The sequence below is a fragment of the Desmodus rotundus genome, chromosome 1 (assembly GCF_022682495.2).
Source record: "Desmodus rotundus isolate HL8 chromosome 1, HLdesRot8A.1, whole genome shotgun sequence".
In the NCBI taxonomy this organism is placed as follows: domain Eukaryota; kingdom Metazoa; phylum Chordata; class Mammalia; order Chiroptera; family Phyllostomidae; genus Desmodus; species Desmodus rotundus.
Window position 1 is genome coordinate 44,011,634 of NC_071387.1, and position 20,423 is coordinate 44,032,056.

A 20,423-nucleotide genomic window follows, 5' to 3' on the forward strand; every position below is an offset into this window, starting at 1 on the left:
GTTAGGGGATGATAAGAAGGTAAAAGAGGAGAGAGTTGTACAAAATAATTAAAATAGGTATTGAACAAAACCCATACCATTTTTTTGAAAAACATTTGAACTGGCTTTTACTTAATTTTGAAGTTTGGAAATACCTTTTTAATATTTGAACAACACATTTATATATCAGAATTCAATTTTTTCTGTCTTTTAGTTCATGATTGGTTACTCATCTGCATACATGTGTACATTTTCAGGTAATTAGGGTGCAATAGTAACACTTTTTAAGTATTGATTGTATATAAGTAAATCTTTAATGAAAAATATATTTTAGTGTTTAAAGTAGATTTTCTCAGTAAAATATTTAGTTAACACTGAATTTTATGCTCATATTTTGCAGATGTTCTGAAATTAATAAATATAAGCTTTATCCCTGGATCCATCAGTTTAGCAATAACCGGAGGTCAGCTGATCAGATTCGACCCATCTTTTTCCCTGATGTTGACCCCCACAGTCTTCCTCCCGGTTCTAACTTTTCTATGACAGCAGGAGATTTTCAGGAGATATACTCAGAATGCAGTAAGTCTAAAGCAAGCATTTTAAACATCTTATCTTTTATTCCAAGTTTAATGAGCTAATTTTATACTAAACCAAAGATTTGGTCATTTATTTTGATGGCAGAATGTAAGGTATACTTCAGTGACAATTTAGACTCTTTTAAAGGTCATGTATACGGCAGTGATGGAAAACACAAAGAAGTACAAGATCCCACAATTAAGAAATTTAGAATCTGTTGGGTCTGTTAATACAAGACATATGTAAACAAAGTTCAAATGAGTAATGAATGCAATAAAAATGGAAAGTGGGAGAAGAGAGGTCGCTCTCTGTGGAGAGTCTGTGACTTGAAGGATAAGGAGGAGTGGCATTCCAGGTAGGTGGAGGTAGATAGCAATGAATGAGGTAACTGGGGATGATAGAACAGCCTGACTGGAAGGGGAATGGAGGTGTGTTTGGAAATTTAATGGGAAATATAGCTAGAGAAGTAGGTTAGCTCCCAATCGTGGAGGACCCTTGTATCAGTCTATGAAGTTTGGACTTCAGCCTGGCAAACTAGTGAAGAAATAATGTGCTAGGCATTAAAGGGATGTGCGTGGTAAGAGGGAGAGTGGGGAGGGGTGTTGGCAGTGAAAGGAAGAATAAAAAGCTGAGGGGTCAGCAAATCATTCATTTAACAGATATTTGCTGAATACTTGCTGAGTAGCAGACATGTTCTAGTCATTGGAAAGAACACAGTGAGCAAAACATTCCCTGTACACAGGAAACTTACATATTCTTGTAGGGGGAGAGAGGCAATGACAAATTAGTACTGTGAGGAAGAAAAGTAAAGCAGGGCAAAGGGGGTGACGAGGGTCTGGGAGGGGCTGCTGTTTTATATGGGGGGACCCTCCAAAAAAACCCAAATTCATTTATAAAAAGTTGGGTATTCTTACATGTTTAAACTTCAGTCACCCTCAAAGTACTCTCCGTTCAATGCAGTACCGCTGTTGACACGTTTTTTTCCACTGATTGAAACAGTTTCGACCTTGTTGATTTTGATGTCTTTTAATCCTGCTTCTACTGTTTTTTGTTTCACCTCATCCACATCTGCAAAATGTTTAACTTTGAGGACTTATTTCATCCTGGGAAACAAAAGTTGCTTGTGGCTAGATTGGTGAATAGGGAGGATGGGGCATGGGGGTCATGCCAGTTTTGGGCAAAAACTGCCAAAGAGTGAGGTATGAGCAGGTGTGCTCCTAAATCACCCGCCGTGACATTGGCAAACGTGTTGCTTCAAAAAACATTCACTGAAGCTGAATGCAGCCTGTCACAGTAACACCACCTGGCACACTGATATAGATGGGTTCCTAGGACCCTCACCTAGCAGGGGAAACTTGTTACTATAAGAGTCCTGCCCTCCAGAGGATAATTCTGGTTTTTGGGGGGTCCTCCCTCGTATAGTTCCCAGGGAAGATCTTTCTAAGAATAGAACTTACAAAGAAAGTATAGGCATGCAGTCATTCTGAAACATTTTTAAATTGGTAGTTAACATTGGTTGAAATCACAATTTAAAATTCAAATGACTTATTTCATCTTTACTGATTTTAAATGAAGGCAGTTGAATAAATTATAAACAAGACAGTAGTAATCATTTGGTAAAGATAATATATTGTGATACAGATAATGAAAAATGATTTCCAAATTGATTACCAAATTATTAATAAAAACTTTCATGAATTGCCAAGGATCTCATAAAAGATTATTTTGTTACCTTGATTATAGTAGTTGATTGGAGGAGTTTAGCTTTTATATCCCTGCAGTAAATGTAATAATAATATTCTGTGAAAGGTAGCTGGTGTGTTTATGGGATTAATTAAAAGTCAGGATAACATTACAAACGTGGTAATTTGATTTTCCTTGAATAGATACCTGGGACTGTATTGCTACCTGTTTCTTCATAGACACAGCTCACAATGTAATTGATTATATTGACACAATATGGAAAATACTCAAGCCAGGTGGAATTTGGATAAATCTAGGTAAGTTCCTCAGAGTTTATTAAGATTTTACACATTAACTAGTAGTTATAAGTATCCTGCATTTGGTAACTTCATAGTTACCAGATCTTCACAAGTTGTAATTATGTTGAATGTGTTTTAAAGCCTCTTCATTTTCCTTTAAACTGCATCCTGCTTACCGGTGCAGTTCCTCCAGTTCTGGCTAGTTCCTCCATAAGTAGTGGAAGCCCCCAAGTTGTACGTTTACACGAGGTCAGTCTCACAGCATTCACAATTTCCAAAAGTACTCATTATTAATCTTGATCATAATCATTACCTCATCTGCCCCACCCCACACTTTATGGAGACAGCAGTCCTGTTAACAAGAGTGTTCTTCTTTCCACAATGAAACGTTTGAAGGAAAGCGCTTGTCTCTTGCATGGAAACCTCCTCCCAGTACATGTATTGTACATAGTAGGAAAAGAGTAGGTATGATAACTTGTGACTACCTTTATATATATAGAAAAATTACTGCGTTCTGCTGCCAAGTGTTGGAAATAAAATGATGAGTGTGACGTGGTCCCTCCCATGCAGATTTTAAGGGAAACTGTCAATTTTATCCTTTTTAAAGAAAATAAAGGGAGGCCCTGGCCAGGTGGCTCAGTTGGTTGGAGCATCGTCCCGTGAACATAAGATCGTAGGTTCGATTCCCTGTCAGGGCACATACCTAGGTTACAAGTTCAATATCCAGTCAGGGCATGTGTGAGAAGCAACCCATTAATGTTTTTGTCTTTCACATGGATGTTTCTCCCTCCCTCCTTCTCTCTCCTTCTCCCTGTCCCTGCCTCCTCCTTTCTCACTAAAAAAACAATTTAAAAAATCCTGAGGATTAAACAAAATTTTTTAAATAAAATAAAGGGAGAGAAATGATACTATGAAAGTGAATATAATTGTCTTTTTTAGTGAAATAATCCATGTTAAATAAATCCATGTTAACATGGTAAATCCATGTTAAGAGAGACATGTGAGTTCATATACTATGTAAAAATCAGATACACATTGTTTGAGTCCTCAGCCTTCGGGATTGGTTTGGTTTTGTTGGTGGATTCTGTCAGCTGCTCTTTTTAAATGATTTGACTTTACCAGAGATTCTGCCGGTAGGACTAAGCCTACAGGTAGTAATAGGCCTTTTTCAAACTTCTCTTTAGAGGTCCGTAGGACAGATGAGAACAGCCAACTGTACAAAGTAATCATAATATGAAACAGGTATCACAAACCTTTGGTCTTCAAAAGCAAAGTATTTTCACAACAAATGACTGAAAGATAACATTTCGTACTGGGTATCTGTTCACTGTGGTTAGGCATTGTTAGCCACTTGCCTAAACAAGGTATTTACCTTGTTTAATCTCAGAATAATCCTACCTTGAAATGGCACTGGTGCTATTTTATAGTTGAAGAAACTGAGTCTTGGGTTAAGTAGCTAGAAAAAAGGTCTTGGAGAGTTGGGCTTACAGCCTAGATCCAACTCCTTGAGTGCCTAACTAGCTATTTCTGCAGGCTTGCACTGGGTCAGTTTATATTTAGCATTAATCTATGTATTTATGTGGTTAAAATTTTTGATCCCAGTTACTGAGATATGGTAAGGTTTTGTGTATTTCCAAAGCATTTGACTTATAGAAACAGCTTTCTTTTTGAACATTTATTTTATTGGTTCATTAATATTTTTTATAATAACAATAATTATAACTGCTGGAATAACTACAGTTGGCCCTTGGTAAGCATACTGCTCGATAAGAGTAGGGGCAAAACCTGTGATTTGTTGTGAGCATCAGAGATAATAGGGCATGTTGGGTAACGGGAGGTCGATTAGCAGAGCTTCCACTATTCTTTCTACAGTTTCTAAAACAATTTTGAGAATTGGAGTAACAGAGAATCATGGTCCTTAAATACAGTTATATGGAAGGTTAATACTTTCCAAATAAAATTCTTTCCATGTGTAAGTTAAAGAACTTAAAAGAATAATATTGGAGTCAGTTTTTCCTTAAGTCTCAGGGTGCTCTGTGTTTCTATTCAGTGTTTTTCATGCCACGTACTCATTCCTTACTTTGTATTACTCCTACCTAATCCCGTGGTTTCTCTTACTGTTTGAATTCCCAGTCTGAATCTTTGGTCCAAATAGCTCTCTTGTTGCTCTAAGCCACTGTGTCCAAATTGGATGTGCCACAAATACTTTGAAATCTGTGTGTGTCAAGAAAATGGTGCCCATGCTTTCTTTCTCCATGACTTTTCTCCCAACATCTCAGATTCCCATAATCAGAAAATGAGAACTCCTTTACCCCTTTTCATACTTAATATCTGTACCCATTTACGGGGTAGGGAGCATTGTTCTCAACAATGTAGGATGGTTAGCAGCATCTCTGGCTTCTAACTACTAGATTCCAGCAGTACTTTCCCAGTTTTGAAATCTGGACATACCATTTGAGAACCATTGCTCTAACCTCATGCTGGTACCTTAGTCCAGGCCCTCATCATTGCTTGCTCAGATTATTGCAGTAGCTTCCTTCAGGATTTTCCTGCCTGCAACTTATTGCCAACCCTGTACGCCTCTTTCACTTCTCCATGTTACCAGGAGACTGATCTTTACAACATGTAAATCTGTTCCTGTCAGACTCCCTCTGTGAAAGCCTGGCTTTCTCTGTAACCCAGACTCTTCAGGGTATGTACAGTGCCCTTTGTGATCTCTCTTCTGTCTTGTGTCTTGGCTTCATTTTTTTTTTAATTGAGGTATAATTGGCACAACATTATATTAATTTCAGGTATACAATTCAATGTTGGTGTATATTTTGAAATGATCACCGCAATAAATCTTGTTAACATCCATCACCACATACAGGTATAATTTTTTTCTTGTGATGAGGACTTTTAAGATTTATTCTCTTAGCAACTTTCAAATGTGCATATTAACTATGGTCACCCTGCTGTACATTATATCCCCATGACTTAACTTTATAACTGGAAGTTTTTACCTTTTGACTTCCTATATCCATTTTGCTTACCCTCTCCTCTGGCAACCACCAATCTGTTCTCTGTGTGTGTGAGCTTGTTTTGGTGGTGGTGGTGGTGGTTTTTGTTTCTAAGATTCCACAGATAAGCAAGATCCCGTGATATTTGTCTTTCTCTGATTTACTTCAGTTAGCACAGGGGTGTCAAACTCATTTTCACCAGGAGCCACATCAGCCTGCAGTTGCCTTCAAAGGGCCGAATGTAATTTTAGGACTGTATAAATGTAACCACTCCTTAACTAGGGGCAAGGGGCAAGGAGCTCCGGGCTGCTGCTGGATAAAACAAGGTGGAGGGCCGGATTCAGCCCACAGGTCTTATGTTTGCCACATGTGAACAATACTCACAAAGTCCATCCATATTGTCACACGTGGCAAGATTTCATTGGCTGAGGAATATTCTGTTGTATATACAGCATATACCATAACTTTTATCCATTCATCCGGGCAGTGAACACTTAGATTGTTTTCATATCTGAGCTTTTGTAAATAATGCTGTAATGAACATGAGGATGTATATATCTTTTCAAGTTAGTATTTTTATTTTTTTCAGATAAATACCCAGAAGTGGAATTGCTGGATATGGTAGTTGTATTTTTAATTTGGGGGGGAAACTTCATACTGTTTTCCATAGTGTCTGCACCAATTTACATTCCCACCAACAGTGCACAAGGGTTTTCTTTTCTCCACGTCCTTGACAACACGTATTTCTTGTATTTGGTAATAGCCATTCTTCACAGGCATATCTCATTGTGGTTTCGACTTGTATTTCCCTGATGATTAGTGATATGCAGCATTTTTTCATGTGTCAGCTTCCTTTTTTTTCTTACACCCATGTCCTAATCTCAAGTGCCACTCCTGACCCAGAAAGCCCTCTTTCCCCTCTATTTTCATTTAGTATATGTGCTCTTTAGTATATGTGCTCTCGAACTCTCGGCTCAAGTGATCCTTCAGGTTGAGTGAAATATTCTGCATTCCTCTTTCACATTCTCAGTAGCATTTAACCCATTATGGTGGTGTCACCCATGTATTTTGATTTCCCCTACTATTTTCTGAGCTTGGTAAGGGTAGGAATCTAGTGCTTCCTCCTCATCTGGTAGAGAGCCGAACTAATAGATATTTAGTGATTTAATGTGTGTAAATGAATGTATTGTTTTGAAATTTGAAAGAGGGAACAAAATAATATTAAGATGTCACAGAAGATTGACTTTGAAGAAATGTGATCAGGTGGCATTTATATTGGTAAATTCAGAACATTCCTGCGGTTTTGGCTTTGGTCATGTAGACCTGGAACACTAACTCTCTCTGTGGACCAGAGATCATTAGACTCATTCATAATGAGAAATGTAACTGCTGTTAAGTTATAATGAAAATATTGCTTAGATTGTATGGAAGTGTAGTTGGAAATATTAACATAAAGTACTTTGAGGGAAATTTGAGGTACTCTTTAATTCTCCCAGGTTCAAGAAAACCAGTGAGCTTTTTAAGGGGACTGTTATGCGTATGTCCTTTTGGCAAAGGTTATAATTTGGCAAAATGCAAAAGAATGCCTGTGCATCTTGGTTTTCAGTTTTTCATGATGACCGATACCTCTTAAAAGAATTTATAAGTAATTTATCTTTAAAAAGGAGGTTTTCGCAGGGGGATTGTGTGTGCACGTGCTGATACATTTATAGTTGGGCAGTGGAGAGTAGGCAGTTAGCAAAGTGAATCTAACTTCATCTGAAAGAATAAACAGGTTAAAGTACTAAAGGAGGTTTTTGTAAAGTATGAGAAATGGGTTTTGTCAGATTTTAAAGAATTATAAAGCTCAGTGTTTTTTAAAATATGAGAAATTTCCTATAAAAGGTGGATGGTGGAACACATGTTATCTCTTAAGATTTTGTTCTATTGGTAGTAAAAATATTAAAAAGTATAAAACACATGGACAAAGAATGGCAGGGATGTCATCAGAGGACAAAAGAATGAGGTAGGAAAATAAGTTTTGCAAAGAAACTGTCATGAGTGGAGCCAGTAGACCTGGAATCACCCTGGAAAATTAGGCACTGAATGGAAAAGCATGTTGAAAATCCACGTGTAGGGCAGAGCTTACCCCCATGTAACCAAGTAATCGAGACACCTACCTTATGCCCATTGTCAGTCCGTGATCAGGCAGAAGACCAGAAGTTTAATTCACAGGAAAAGAGCAGAATTTATGAAAGCATGGCCTCACAGAGAGTGACAGGAAATGTGGGACAGAAAAGGGGATTAATTGAAAGTCTGCTTTGGAAAATGACTAGACAGTGACCCCCAGCCCTATCACCTCCCTGCCCTGCCTGTAAAACGTCGCTGGGGCTTGAGTGCAGCTCTGTTTTGCACAGATCCAAGTCGTGTTTCTTCAAGTGGACATGTCAGTACAGCTACATGAGTTTTCTTTTAGTTAATTGTATAATGTACTTTTTCTCTCTGTTAAATCCTTACTGTCTGTGTGTTGTAGATGTGTCTCCTGTGTATAGAATATGGTTAAAATGTGTTTTATGACTATTATCCAGTCTAATAATCTCTTCCTTAACTGGAACTTTTAGAACTTTAAATCCACTTGTCCTATATTTGGTAGAAGGGACCCCCTTTGAGCTGTCCCGAGTGTCCTTTTTACTTATCCCTGTGTGAGCACCTCCTTTCTGGCACAGCCACATGTTCCAAGCTCATTTTGTCCTTTGTCTGCCCAGCCCTGAGATCAACCTTCTTTCCCAACAATTCCTGGTTGCTTTTTGTGGGGAATGATATATGGAAAAGAAGATCTAGATTCCACTACTATGATAGTATTGCTTCTAGGTTTTCTCAGCAGATAGGGGTAGGAAATATATGTATGAGTTCATGTATGTCTGTAAAGATCATGAGTTCTTACTGATTTAGTCCCAAAGCAGCAGCAGGTGTACAGTGCAAGATTGACAGGTAGCTTCAATACATGAAAGAGATCATTACGGTGTCTTAGTTTCTGTTTTGCTGTTGAAAATTCAGCTATCTTAACTGTAGCTTCTTTAAAGGTAATCCTTTTTTACAAAACTTTTTCTTATAACCACTGAGGTTTTTTTGTTTTGATTATTGTATATCTTATTTCTATTTGTGTGGGTTTTTTTTTTTAAGATTTTATTTATCTATTTCTAGAGAGAGAAGAAGGGAGGGAGAGAAACGCGTTGTGTGGTTGCCTCTCACACGCCCCCGACTTGGGTCCTGGCCCTGCAACCCAGGCGTGTGCGCTGACTGGGAATCGAACCAGGACCCTTTGGTTTGTAGGCTGGCACTCAACCCACTGAGCCACACCAGCCAGGGCTATTTGTGTTTTGTTTTGGTTTTTTTTAGTCAGAAATGGCATTTAAAACATTTCTATTTTCTGTATTTTCAAAATAAGCCTTTTGTTTCTTTGAAAATGCTGAATATATTGTTTCTGATAATTCTGATATCTCAGGTCTATGCAGGTCAGTTTCTGTTTTCTCCTTGTTTTGTTTCTCTGGACTATTGACCTTAACTGTCTGTTACTCATTGCATTGCCCTTGAGAAATCACTTTTGAGGATTTCCTGAGGCTTAGGTTGAAGATGTTTTTCTCCAGGGGAATTGCATTCGCTTCTGCTAGAAGATTGGAACATTGTCAGAACAAAGGAATATTGAATTCTAAACTAAATTTAATTTAAATTAAATATTAAATTAAAATCAGGACTGGAGGCTTTTTTGCCTACCCATGTTATGTCTGTAAAATTTATCCTAGGGTTAAAGCATGATTTACAGCCTTTCTGAAATGGTTCTCTTTATCTTTTTTCTCCTTATTGAAAAAGCAATGGGTCAGGTTTTCCTGCAATCTCCTTGGGTTAGAAGTAAACGGACCTATTTCTTATTCTGACCTTAAAGATAGCCCTCAAGATTCCATCCATTGTGTCAGGAGGTCTGTCAGACTCCCTGTCCTGGGCAGTCTCAGGGCTGTGTCTTTTGTCCCCTTCATCCAGAGAGTTTGCCAAACTCCAGGTCAGTCTCATCTGGATGGTCAGATGCTGTCAGGGTAAAAATGGCATCTAGGTTTACCTCTAGTTAATTCTCCGGGTTCCTGGTAATTTCTAACTTTTCAGGTGTTCTATATTTTTAAGATTTTAGAGTAAATTTCATACACCAATTTTAGTTGTTTTCAACAGGAGCATTGGTGTGAATAAAACTTAACCTACCTTTAGAGGAAGCAAAAATTCCTTTATATGTTTGTTTGTTTGTTTATTTTACAATGAGCTCTATTTTTTTATTTTTAAAAAAATTGGAAAGGGGCCCTTGCTAATGTGGCTCAGCTGGTTGGAGCATTGTCCAGTGGACCTAAAGGTCGCAGGTTCTATTCCAGGCAGCACACATACCCAGGTTGCAGGTTTGATCCCCTGTTGGGGCATGTACGCGAAGGCAACCAGTCGATGTTTCTCTCTCACATTGATGTCTGTCTGCCTGCCTGTCTCTCTCTCTCTCTCTGTGTCTCTAAAAAGCAATGAAAAAATGACCTGGGTGAGGATTAAAACAAAATTAGGGAAGAAAAGCAAAAGTCTTTAAGAGAACACTACCCAGAGGTGGCTCAGGTGGTTGGAACGTTGCCCCACAACTGAAAGGTTGCAGGTTTGATTCCCTGTTAGGGCAGGTGCCTAGGTTGCAGGTTGGATCCCCAGTCTGTTGAATACGAGTCCTAGTCCAGCACGTACAGGAGACAACCAGTTGATGCTTCTCTCTCACATCGATGTTTCTCTCTCTCCCACTCTCCCTTCCTCTCTCTACAAAAAGCAGTTTAAAAATGTCCTTGGGTGAGGATGAAACTTTTTTTTAAATATAAATGAGATGCCATTTTTCACCTATTGGGTAGGTTTTTAAATTTTTTTACTTAAAGTTTAGATAAGGTGCAGTGAGATAGGAAATACCCAGCGACTATGTATATTGCTGGTAGGAATATAGTCACAAAGCTTTCTTCAGGAAAAACAATTTGATAATACATGGGAAAATCTTAACGATCCATACATTTGGACAGAGTTAGGATTTGGCAAACCAGAGTCCCCAGGCCAAGTCTGGCCTTCAGCTTCTTTTGTGTATGGCACACCAACTAAGAATATTTTTCACATTTTAAAGGGTTGGGAATATATAAGATAAAAATCAGAATATGTAGTGGAGACTGTATGTGGTTCACAAGCCTAAAATATTTGCCATCCAGCCTATTGCATAATTGTGTTCACTATTACATACCTTTGTTAGATTAATTATACTTGTGGAAGTCTGTTAGAGGAAATTAAGATACGGGCAAAGACTAAAAACTGATGAATGGACGCACATACTTGGCAAAAACTTAGACTGAGCCTATATTTCTAACAGTAATCAATGAGTAAATAGTCATAGGACAGCCATATAATAAACTCATATGAGATAGGACATGTTCCTAATGAAGCATAAGATGAAAAACAAAATATATTAATATTTCATATTAATGTATCAAGGAAAGACTACAAGGATATACAGTAAGTTTTCAAGTGATTGTCAGTGTTAGGATTAGAGACAGGTTTTTTATGCTTTTTTCATGTTAGTTTTTATCATGAGCTTGCTTTATACTTATGGTCAAGGAAAAAAAGTGTCATTTTCTTGTGTTAAGTCTACTAAAAGAATGTGAAGAGACACGACAGTTGAGAAAATTTCTTAAAACTCCTTAGGGATATGTCCGTGATTTATTCTTCGTTATATAGCCACTGCCAGGCATTTGCTAGGTGCTTGGTAAACGTTCATTTAAAGAATGAGTGAGTAGCGCTGACCAGTGCAGCTCAGTTGGTGGGGCGTCGTTCTGTGAAGTGAAGGTTGCCCGTGGATTCCTGGTCAGGGCACATGCCTGGGTTGCGGTTTCAATTGCCCGTTGGGGACTAAGGAAAGGCAACCAATCGATGTTTCTCACCCTCTCTTTCTTCCTCCCTTCCACTTTCTCTAAAAACAAATAAATAAAATCTTTTTTTTTAGAAAAGAAAAAAGAATGAGTGACTCACCCTGGCTGGGTGCTCAGTTAGTTGAAGCATCATCCTGTGTACCAAAGGTTGTGGGTTAGATTCCCGTAGGGGACATACCTAGGTTGTTGGTTCACATAGTCTGGATGTGTCTGGGAGGCAAGCCATCAATGTGTGTGTGTGTGTCTCTCTCTCTCTCTCTCTCTCTCTCTCTCTCTCTCTCTCTCTCTCGTGCACACATGCTCTCTCCCTCTCCCCCCACCCCTTCCCTTCCTCTCCCTCTAGAATCAAAGGAAATATTCTCAGATGAGGATTAAATAAATAAGTAAATAAATAAATAGGAATAAAGAATGAGTGACTAGGTAGTAAGTATGAAAAACTGCTCAGTCTCAAGGAAACACAGATAAAACTGTGTGTGGCCGATCATTTTCCCCTTGCCAAATTAGCAAATACTTTGTTTAATAAAAATGCTTACTGTCTTTTTTAAAGTCAGATATTTTGGAAGGGATAATGGACATGAAATTCACCCCCTTTTTAAATGTACAGTTTGCTGTAATTTAGAAGCTGGATTATGTGACCATTACATCTGTCAAGACAGTGAACATTTCAACCACTTCAAAAAGTTCCCCTGTGCTCCTCTGTAATCAGTTCTCTCTTCTCACCCCGTGCATGGCAGTCACTAGTCAGTTGTTGTTTCTGTAGTTTTTCCTTTTCCAGAATATCATGTAAGTCTGACTCCCTTCACTTAGCATAGTTTTTGAAATTCATCCATTTTTGTTGCATGTAACAGCATTTTGTTTCTCTCTATTGCTGAGAAATACTACATTATATACTTTATTTTGTTTATTCATTCACTGTTTTATGAACATTTGGGTTGTCCCCAAATTATTATAATTAAGTACTTAGTGGTGGAATTGCTGGGTCATGTGTGATGTGTGTATGTAAAGTTTTACAGCTGCCAGCCTGTTATCCAAAGTGACTGTACTGTTGCCTTCCCAGCACTTGCCAAGTGTTGAAACAAGTACTGAACATTGCAATTGTGAGTGAAAACTGTTACATCTCTTTTGGAAAGCATAGTGGCAGTTTGAATCAAATCAGTAAAAATCTTTATTCTCTTTGACTTAGACATTCCACTTCAAGGAATGTCTTTGTAAAGAAACGCTGAAGTGTGCACAGATATTAAAGGACCATTTGTAGTAGAAGAGTGGACGCCTAACTATACATTCAGTGTTATGCCGGGCATTACCGTGGACTCAAAAGAAACTCGACATGTTCTTTTTACTCACGTAGCTTGTGGTTTTAAAAAGTGCCTCTTGTATGAAAAGTAATCAGTGAGCATTGCAACGTTGCATTAAATAAGTTTTAAAGCACCTTATATTAAGGGAATAAGCAGTAGAGCTGGAAACTGGGGTGGATTATATTAAAACTCGATTTCAGTAAAGTTTTGGATCATGGCTAAAGATTGAGTTGGAGCTTTCTAGGTGGAACACAGCATGAATAGAGGTTAAATGTGGTCTGAGTATGTAAGAATCGTTGGAATGTTTTCATGTTGATACTATAAAACAGTATTGTTGGAGGCTTTTAAAATAATAGAGCAGCAACAGCATGTGCTTTAGAGCTGGAAAGACTGCCGCGAGGGTCTGCATCCTTACAAAAAGGCTTTCCGGTGGCGTAGGGTTCGGTTCAGCAGCTGCTTAGTGGCCACTACTGTCATTTTTACTAGTACTAATAAAACTAACAGGAATTTAAGCTTGATGGAGTAGTTTGATAGGGAACATTGTTGTATTTTGAAAAGAGCACTAATATATAAATTATATTTAGTCATATTTGTCAAGTGGTTTATTTAGGATAAAAAAATGAGAAGAATAAAAACTTTTAAACCCTAAATATGTTCCACATAGCTGTAAGCCTTTGGGGAGCAGAAACTTTGTCCTGTTTGTTACATTTATCTTCTGTGATTAGTATATTTTATGAGGAATGAGAATGGGGTGGGGTTTTTAAGTTGGTCACGGATTTATAATTACCCCATTTTTGCCACATATAATGCACTCCTGTGTATGGTGCGCACCCAAGTTTTTGGCTCAAACTTTCAGGGAAAAAATCTTTCATTTTAATTTTTAATTCAATTTTTTTTTAAATACATTTATTGATTATGCTATTACAGTTGTCCCATTTCCCCCCCCACTCCACTCCATCCTGCCCACCCCCCTCCCTCCCACAATCCCCCCCTATAGTTCATGTCCATAGGTCATACTTATAAGTTCTTTGGCTTCTACATTTCCTACACTATTTTTACCCTCCCCCTGTCTATTTTCCACCTATCATCTATGCTACTTATTCTCTGTACCTTTCCCCCCCTCCCCCTCCCACTCCCTTAATGACAACCCTCATGTTCTAGTTGTTTGCCTAGTTTGCTCTCGTTTTTGTTTTATGTGTGGCCGTTAATAACTGTGAGTTTGCTGTCATTTTTACTGTTCCAATTTTTGATCTTCTTTTTCTTAGGTAACTCCCTTTAACATTTCATATAATAAGGGCTTGGTGATGATGAACTTCTTTAACTTGACCTTATCTGAGAAGCACTTTATCTTCCCTTCCATTCTAAGTGATAGCTTTGCTGGATACAGTAATCTTGGATGTAGGTCCTTGCATTTAATCTTGGGTAATGTAATTATGATGTGCCTTGGCGTGTTCCTCCTTGGGTCCAGCTTCTTTGGGACTCTCTGAGCTTCCTGGACTTCCCGGAAGTCTATTTCCTTTGCCAGATGAGGGAAGTTCTCCTTCATTATTTGTTCAAATAAGTTTTCAATTTTTTGTTCTTCCTCTTCTCCTTCTGGCACCCCTATAATTCGGATGTTGGAACATTTCAAGGCGTCTGGGAGGTTCCTAAGCCTCTCCTCATTTTTCCAAGTTCTTGTTTCTTCATTCTTTTCTGGATGGATGTTTGTTTCTTCCTTCTGGTCCACACCATTGATTTGAGTCCCAGTTTCCTTCTCATCACTATTGGTTCCCTGTACATTTTCCTTTGTTTCTCTTAGCATAGGCTTCATTTTTTCATCTGTTTTTCGAATAGATTCAACCAAGTCTGTGAGTATATTGATAACCAGTGCTTTGAACTGTGCATCCGATAGGTTGGCTATCTCTTCATCGCTTAGTTGTATTTTTTCTGGAGCTTTGAAGTGTTCTGTCATTTGGGCCTTTTTTTTTTTTTTTTTTTTTGTCTTGGCGCGTCTGTTACTTTAAGGGGCGGAGCCTTAGGTGTTCACCAGGGCGGGGTAATGCTGGCGGCAGCGCTGTGACGCTGTACGTGGGGGAGGGGCCGAGCGGGAGCAATGGCGCCCGCCTCACTCTCCTCCGGATTTCAATCTTTCACTCCGATACCCACAATCAAACTGGGCCACTCTGGTGCTGGTTCCCGAGTAAATGGGCCTGTGCACACTCTAGGCCCCTGTGGGTCTCTCCAACGACCTCTCCTGTGAGGCTGGGAGTCTCTCCCGCTGCCGCCCCAACCCCCACGGGCGTTTTCAATCAGAGGTTTGAGGCTTTATTTCCCTGAGCTGGAGCCCTGGGTTACGTGGTCTGCTTCGCTGCCCGCCGGTCATCCGGTTTATCTGTGGGCGAATGTGGGGCTGCGGTGTGCTACCCGCTGCTCTGCCTGCCCGGCTCTCCACCACTCTGAGTCCGGCCCTCTGGGTTTATCTGTGCAAATGTGGGGCCGCAGGGTCTGCCAGTGCTCGGAGTGCCTGCGCCATTTGTCCCACACTCCGCCAGTCTCAGTCCAGCCACAGCCACGCGAGTCCTCTCCACCCCGGTGCCCGTCTCCGCCCCTCCTACCAGTCTGGATGAATGGTTATTTTCTATTTTCTTGGTGTTGGTCCCCCTTGCTGTTCGATTCTCTGTCAGTTCTGGTTGTGCGAGGAGGCGCAGTGTGTCTACCTACGCCGCCATCTTGGTTCCTAATTCAATTTTTTATATTTAGAAACAAAACTGATTACTATATGCTAGGGTATTAAATTGCATATGGATATCGTTAATGCTTTCTAAAGTTTTCTAAAGTAACATTTTTAATGTATAAGCATAAATAAAAGAATTAAAAACATTTATATAGATGTAGAATTAGTACTACCCATGTATAATCTGCATCTTTATTTTCCAAAAAAAATTTGGGCAAAAAAGTACTCATTATATATGACAAAATATGGTAACTCATTGAAAGGTAAGGAGAAGAGTGTCTCCATTAGTGCTGAAGTATAACTGTGGGGTGATAATGTTGTCTGGATAAGTCAGATGCATTGGGGGAAGTGTGACAGATTAAAAGACTGGAAAATCTGTTTTCAGTCAAATGATAGTTTCTTTTTCACTTACAGTTTCTTGGATATGTACAATGAGAGAATAGAAAAGGGGGCTGCCATTTAAAAATATTTGTAAAAGCTATCATTTTAGTGCCTTCTGTATGCTTGATGTGTTACAATTATCTCACATTATATATCTCACACTAATGTCATGTTACAGATGGGGCAGAATTAGTGACTTGCCAATGGGAACATAATTAGTAGGTGGGAGAGCTAGGATATGAGCTGTGCATTTGAGAAACCGGCTCAGTGTCATCTCTTCATTCCAGGCAGCCTTGTCTTTAACTCTCCCCACCACCTCCTACCTCCAGTCACCTGCTAGCTTGAGTACTCCTGTTTTCACGTGATAGCCAGTTTGTAGCTACAGTTTTGCATTTACTTATGGAATTATCGTTACAGTATACCTTTGGGGTTTGGGGACTTAGCATTCTCTGATTCAGCTAATCTTTCAGTAATTTAAGAATTACCTGTGTAAGTTCCATGATATGGAGAATCACAATACAAGCTGGTATACCAAAGGTATTCACTCCTGTGACTATAGGTCCAGCGCTCGAATATCAGTTACTGGGCCAAAATTTCAGAGATCTGGATAAATGTCTTTGGCAAATGTAAATGTTCTTTACTTTTCCTTTTTTATCTACTACCCAACTTACTATTCACCTTGGAGTTATGTCTAACACAGCTATTAGTACATGCTTATATTCAGGTAATTCATCCATCGTATTTTTTAACCATAGGTCCTTTGCTGTACCACTTTGAAAATTTGGCCAATGAACTTTCCATAGAATTGAGCTATGAGGATCTAAAAAATGTTGTTCTGCAGTATGGATTCCAGCTAGAGGTAAGGAGGGAATAAAGTATTGCCAAAATTTAACTTCCAACGCACTTAGCTAGGAATGGTGATGTGGCATTTACTGGCTTTACCTCTTAACCTCTCTGTTTTCTCATCCATAAATGAATAGTTTTTAGAATTATAAGGATTTGTGATAATGTGTATGCAAATGGAAAACTATATCCTTGGTATAATCACCTTTCAAAAGTGGTAGCTGACCATTATCATAATACTGGCCTTTGTAGACTGATAGTTACCAACCATGTAGATGGAGCTCTGGGGAAGCAAGCTGGGGTGGGCGGGCAGGTGTAAGAGGGATATTGTTTACTATATGAATTTCTGTACTGTTCAGCCTTTTTTATTGTGTTACTATAAGATTGTATGATACTTTGACTCGTATTTTAGCTGTATGTTAATTTAGCTGTATGTAGGCATTCCATTCATTTTAAAAGTAAACAACAAGTTAGTTCTGAAAGATAAAGAGAAGCAGATATATTATAGTAGCTTAGAGTTCAAGCTCTGGAGTTAGACTGCTTGAGTATGAACCCCAGATCTACCACTAATTAGCAGTGTGACCTTGAATAACCTGTTCTTTGTGAGGTAGTACCAATCTTTTGGTAGTACTGGTAGGTAAGAAGTGAATTAGTATCTAGAATATGTGTAAAATAGCACCTGCCACTTACGAGTGCTCAGTGTTTGTTAACATTGTCATCATGGCGGTCATGGTCATTGTTATGATTGTTTGCATTGCAGGTGGAAAAGGAATCTGTCTTGTCAACATATACTGTGAATGACCTCTCCATGATGAAATACTACTATGAATGTGTCTTGTTTGTGGTTCGTAAGCCACAATAATAGTCTCAAGTGATATCACCAGGAAAAAAGTTTAATAAGAGCAAATCCTGAAATAAACAACTCAGAAACAACTATCAAATGACAGGACACAACCTCAAATCAGTGGTGCCTTCTTATTCCTAACAAAGTTTAGAAATAGTGTCTATTTTCTTATGTCTATCGCTTTTTCAGAAATATACTATGCCATGCATATTTGTATTACACAAGTAAAAACTGAGGAAATATCTTCAAGTTTACCTTTTGCTTGAAACCCAGAATTGTCTTTCAGTAGAAAAAACGTGAGTGTCTTCATGAAGCTGTCCGTTCCAGGTCTGCCGTACTACCAACTAATAGTATTGAAATCCGTAATAATCTCCTTCTTTGTTTGTTTTGTATGTATTGCACATGTTACTTTTAGAAGAGTCTAAGGATCCTCTCATATTCAACATCTGGAATTGAGACTTTCATTCACTTAGACCTAAGCAATCTCTACATAAAATGTGTTTATTCTTTTCTTATTCAAATAATTTTATTTTTTTCTAACTCAGCTGAACTTACAAAAGTATCAAACTTTCATTTTTATGAAATATTAAATTTAATAGTATCACAGGCCAGTAAAAATACATTCAAGTAACCAAGAAATTAGTAAGTCTTTTGGTCACTAAACTGAATACTTTTTGAAAGTATACTCATCATGGATCACTCTGAAATGTATGAAAATTTCAACAATCTTAAGTGAGGCACAAAAGCCTTTATTTAAAGGTACTGTTAGGAAACTGGGGAAATAAGAATAAAATCTGCCCATCTGAAATGTATGATTTCAAACTATAAATGAATACAGTCTATCAGTGAGATGTTTACAGTAATGTCTTTTCTTTAGATTACCTGGATACAAAAGCAAGCACTTTTTTTTTCATTAAAACAACTATATACCAGTAAAAACTGTCATGATAGTATTAATGTGGGGAAATTTTGAGTATGAAATTCAGGGATAAATTACTGCCCATGATCTGTGTCTTCAATATTGTAAGCAGCAGCCATTGATATAATTTCAGATCAACACCAATTTTGTTCCCTGATAGCTGGGGCTAAAACAGTATATGCTGTTTTAAATTTCTACCTCTAGCAGGTCTTCATTGAAGGGAGTTTATCTTTGTATTTTTTATGTTAATTATTCTATTTCCTGTAGCTTGGAAAGTAGGGATAACAAATATGTTTTAACCTTTTCTTGGAGAAAAGGAAGTACTCTGGAATATTTTCACAGGTTATTGTGATGGGATTAAGTGACCTCTCTATGGCCATTTGGATTAGATAAACTTAATTTCAATAATGTGCTGATAGCATAAATGTCATGTTTCAACAGGAAATTTTACTCATAAGTCTTTAAACTTTTATGGCCAGTTGGGTTTGGGGAGTCAGTACACAATTTGGCATCTCACTAATAGGGGCCTTTCTGCCTGTAGTAGAGGGGGGCTCTTTGCCCTTTAAGCCCATTATGCAGTAAAAGAATCTGTGAAGCTAATTTGACGTGTCGGTTTATGCAAGCCTATAACCTGCTGAGGGTATTTTTCTTTTTTTAATGATTTCTCTTTTTCTGTGTGTCCCTTAGTACTTGGCAGATGTTCTTTTAGTGGAAATTCTCATTTTTTACATGAATAAACTTGAAAAACTTGCTCCCCAAAATTATGTATTATTATTATTTTTAAGAAAGAAAAGAGACTTAAAAGGAACCTAGGTATTTTTTTAAAATCTACTGAAAGAAATCCATACTGTTTTGAGTAATTTAGAAGAGGTTTTTAATTCACTGACTAGTATTCACTTTTTTAGAATGCGTATCAAAACAGATAATCTTGTTCTTTGAGAGGCAAAAGCAGGTTGAAACTGGTGGGTTGGCTTTATTATGTAAACTTTCTGCTATCAGGTTTTATTCTTTAATAATGTTACTTACATTTACAAATTATAGCTTACATTTTAGTTAATTCTGAAATCAGTTTTGTTTTTAATTTCTCCCTTATATAATGAACACTTAAATGTTTTACACAAATTTGCATTGCTTTTTTTCCTCTTGGAGCTTTCACAGTTAATATATTCTAAACTTGAAAACAGTGGTATTAATCAACAGAAGAAGTGTCATTGGAAGATTTAATTTTCTATTTCTTATATGTAATACTACTAAAATGTGTGAGCCTTAACAGTTTTTTACTTTTTTCTTAAGTTCACTTTATACACAAATGTTTTCATTCATTTTCATAAAACAGGAGGAGGTAGGTCATTGTGCTTGCTGTTTATTCCGCCCCCCCCCCCCCAATGAAGTGGCACAGGTTAGGGTATGTTAATCAAGTGAGCAAGGTAGGATATGTAAAATGTAAAGAGAAGCTGTATAAATCACAGTATAAAATTATGAAGTTTTGGAATTGTAAAATGTACTGTATTTATATGTAATTCTCATTCTAAAAGTTGCCACAAAGGCTGAATTGGAAGCTTCATGTCTGCATGAAATTTCCTGTATTTTTAATGTGTATGATGGGCTTGATTTTTCTTGAATATTAAAGTCTGCCAATTGCTATGAACAATATTTGCTTGGTTGTTTCCATCTAATTCTGTGATAACCATATGGGAATTTAAATTAATTGAGTGCATATAGTTTTTAACCCTTGGATTAGCTGCTGTATGCTTCTAGAAAGTCAATAATATGAGTACTTGGTCTTTGAGTATGCTAGGCCTTATCCTAATTGTCCTGACCTTTCCTTTTGTTAAATAATAGAAAAAAAAAAAAACTCTAAAGGAAGCCAGTAGAAGGTTCCACGACCAGTCATTACTAGGATGAGCACTGGACTTGGCCCTTAGATGCTCTGGGCTC

The 20,423-nt window shown here is 37.9% G+C and overlaps 1 protein-coding gene across 1 annotated transcript in view; it reads left to right on the top strand.

The window, feature by feature from the left end:
• CARNMT1 (carnosine N-methyltransferase 1) overlaps window positions 1–20,138 on the top strand; it is a 46,122-nt gene extending 25,984 nt beyond the window's left edge. Inside the window, exons 5-8 of the mRNA XM_053923706.2 lie at window positions 380–558; window positions 2,442–2,555; window positions 16,635–16,738; window positions 17,483–20,138. Coding sequence (XP_053779681.1) covers window positions 380–558; window positions 2,442–2,555; window positions 16,635–16,738; window positions 17,483–17,584 — 499 coding nt within the window. The 3' untranslated portion in view covers window positions 17,585–20,138. The remainder of the gene's footprint in view (window positions 1–379; window positions 559–2,441; window positions 2,556–16,634; window positions 16,739–17,482) is intronic.
• The last annotated feature ends 285 nt before the right edge of the window (window positions 20,139–20,423 follow it).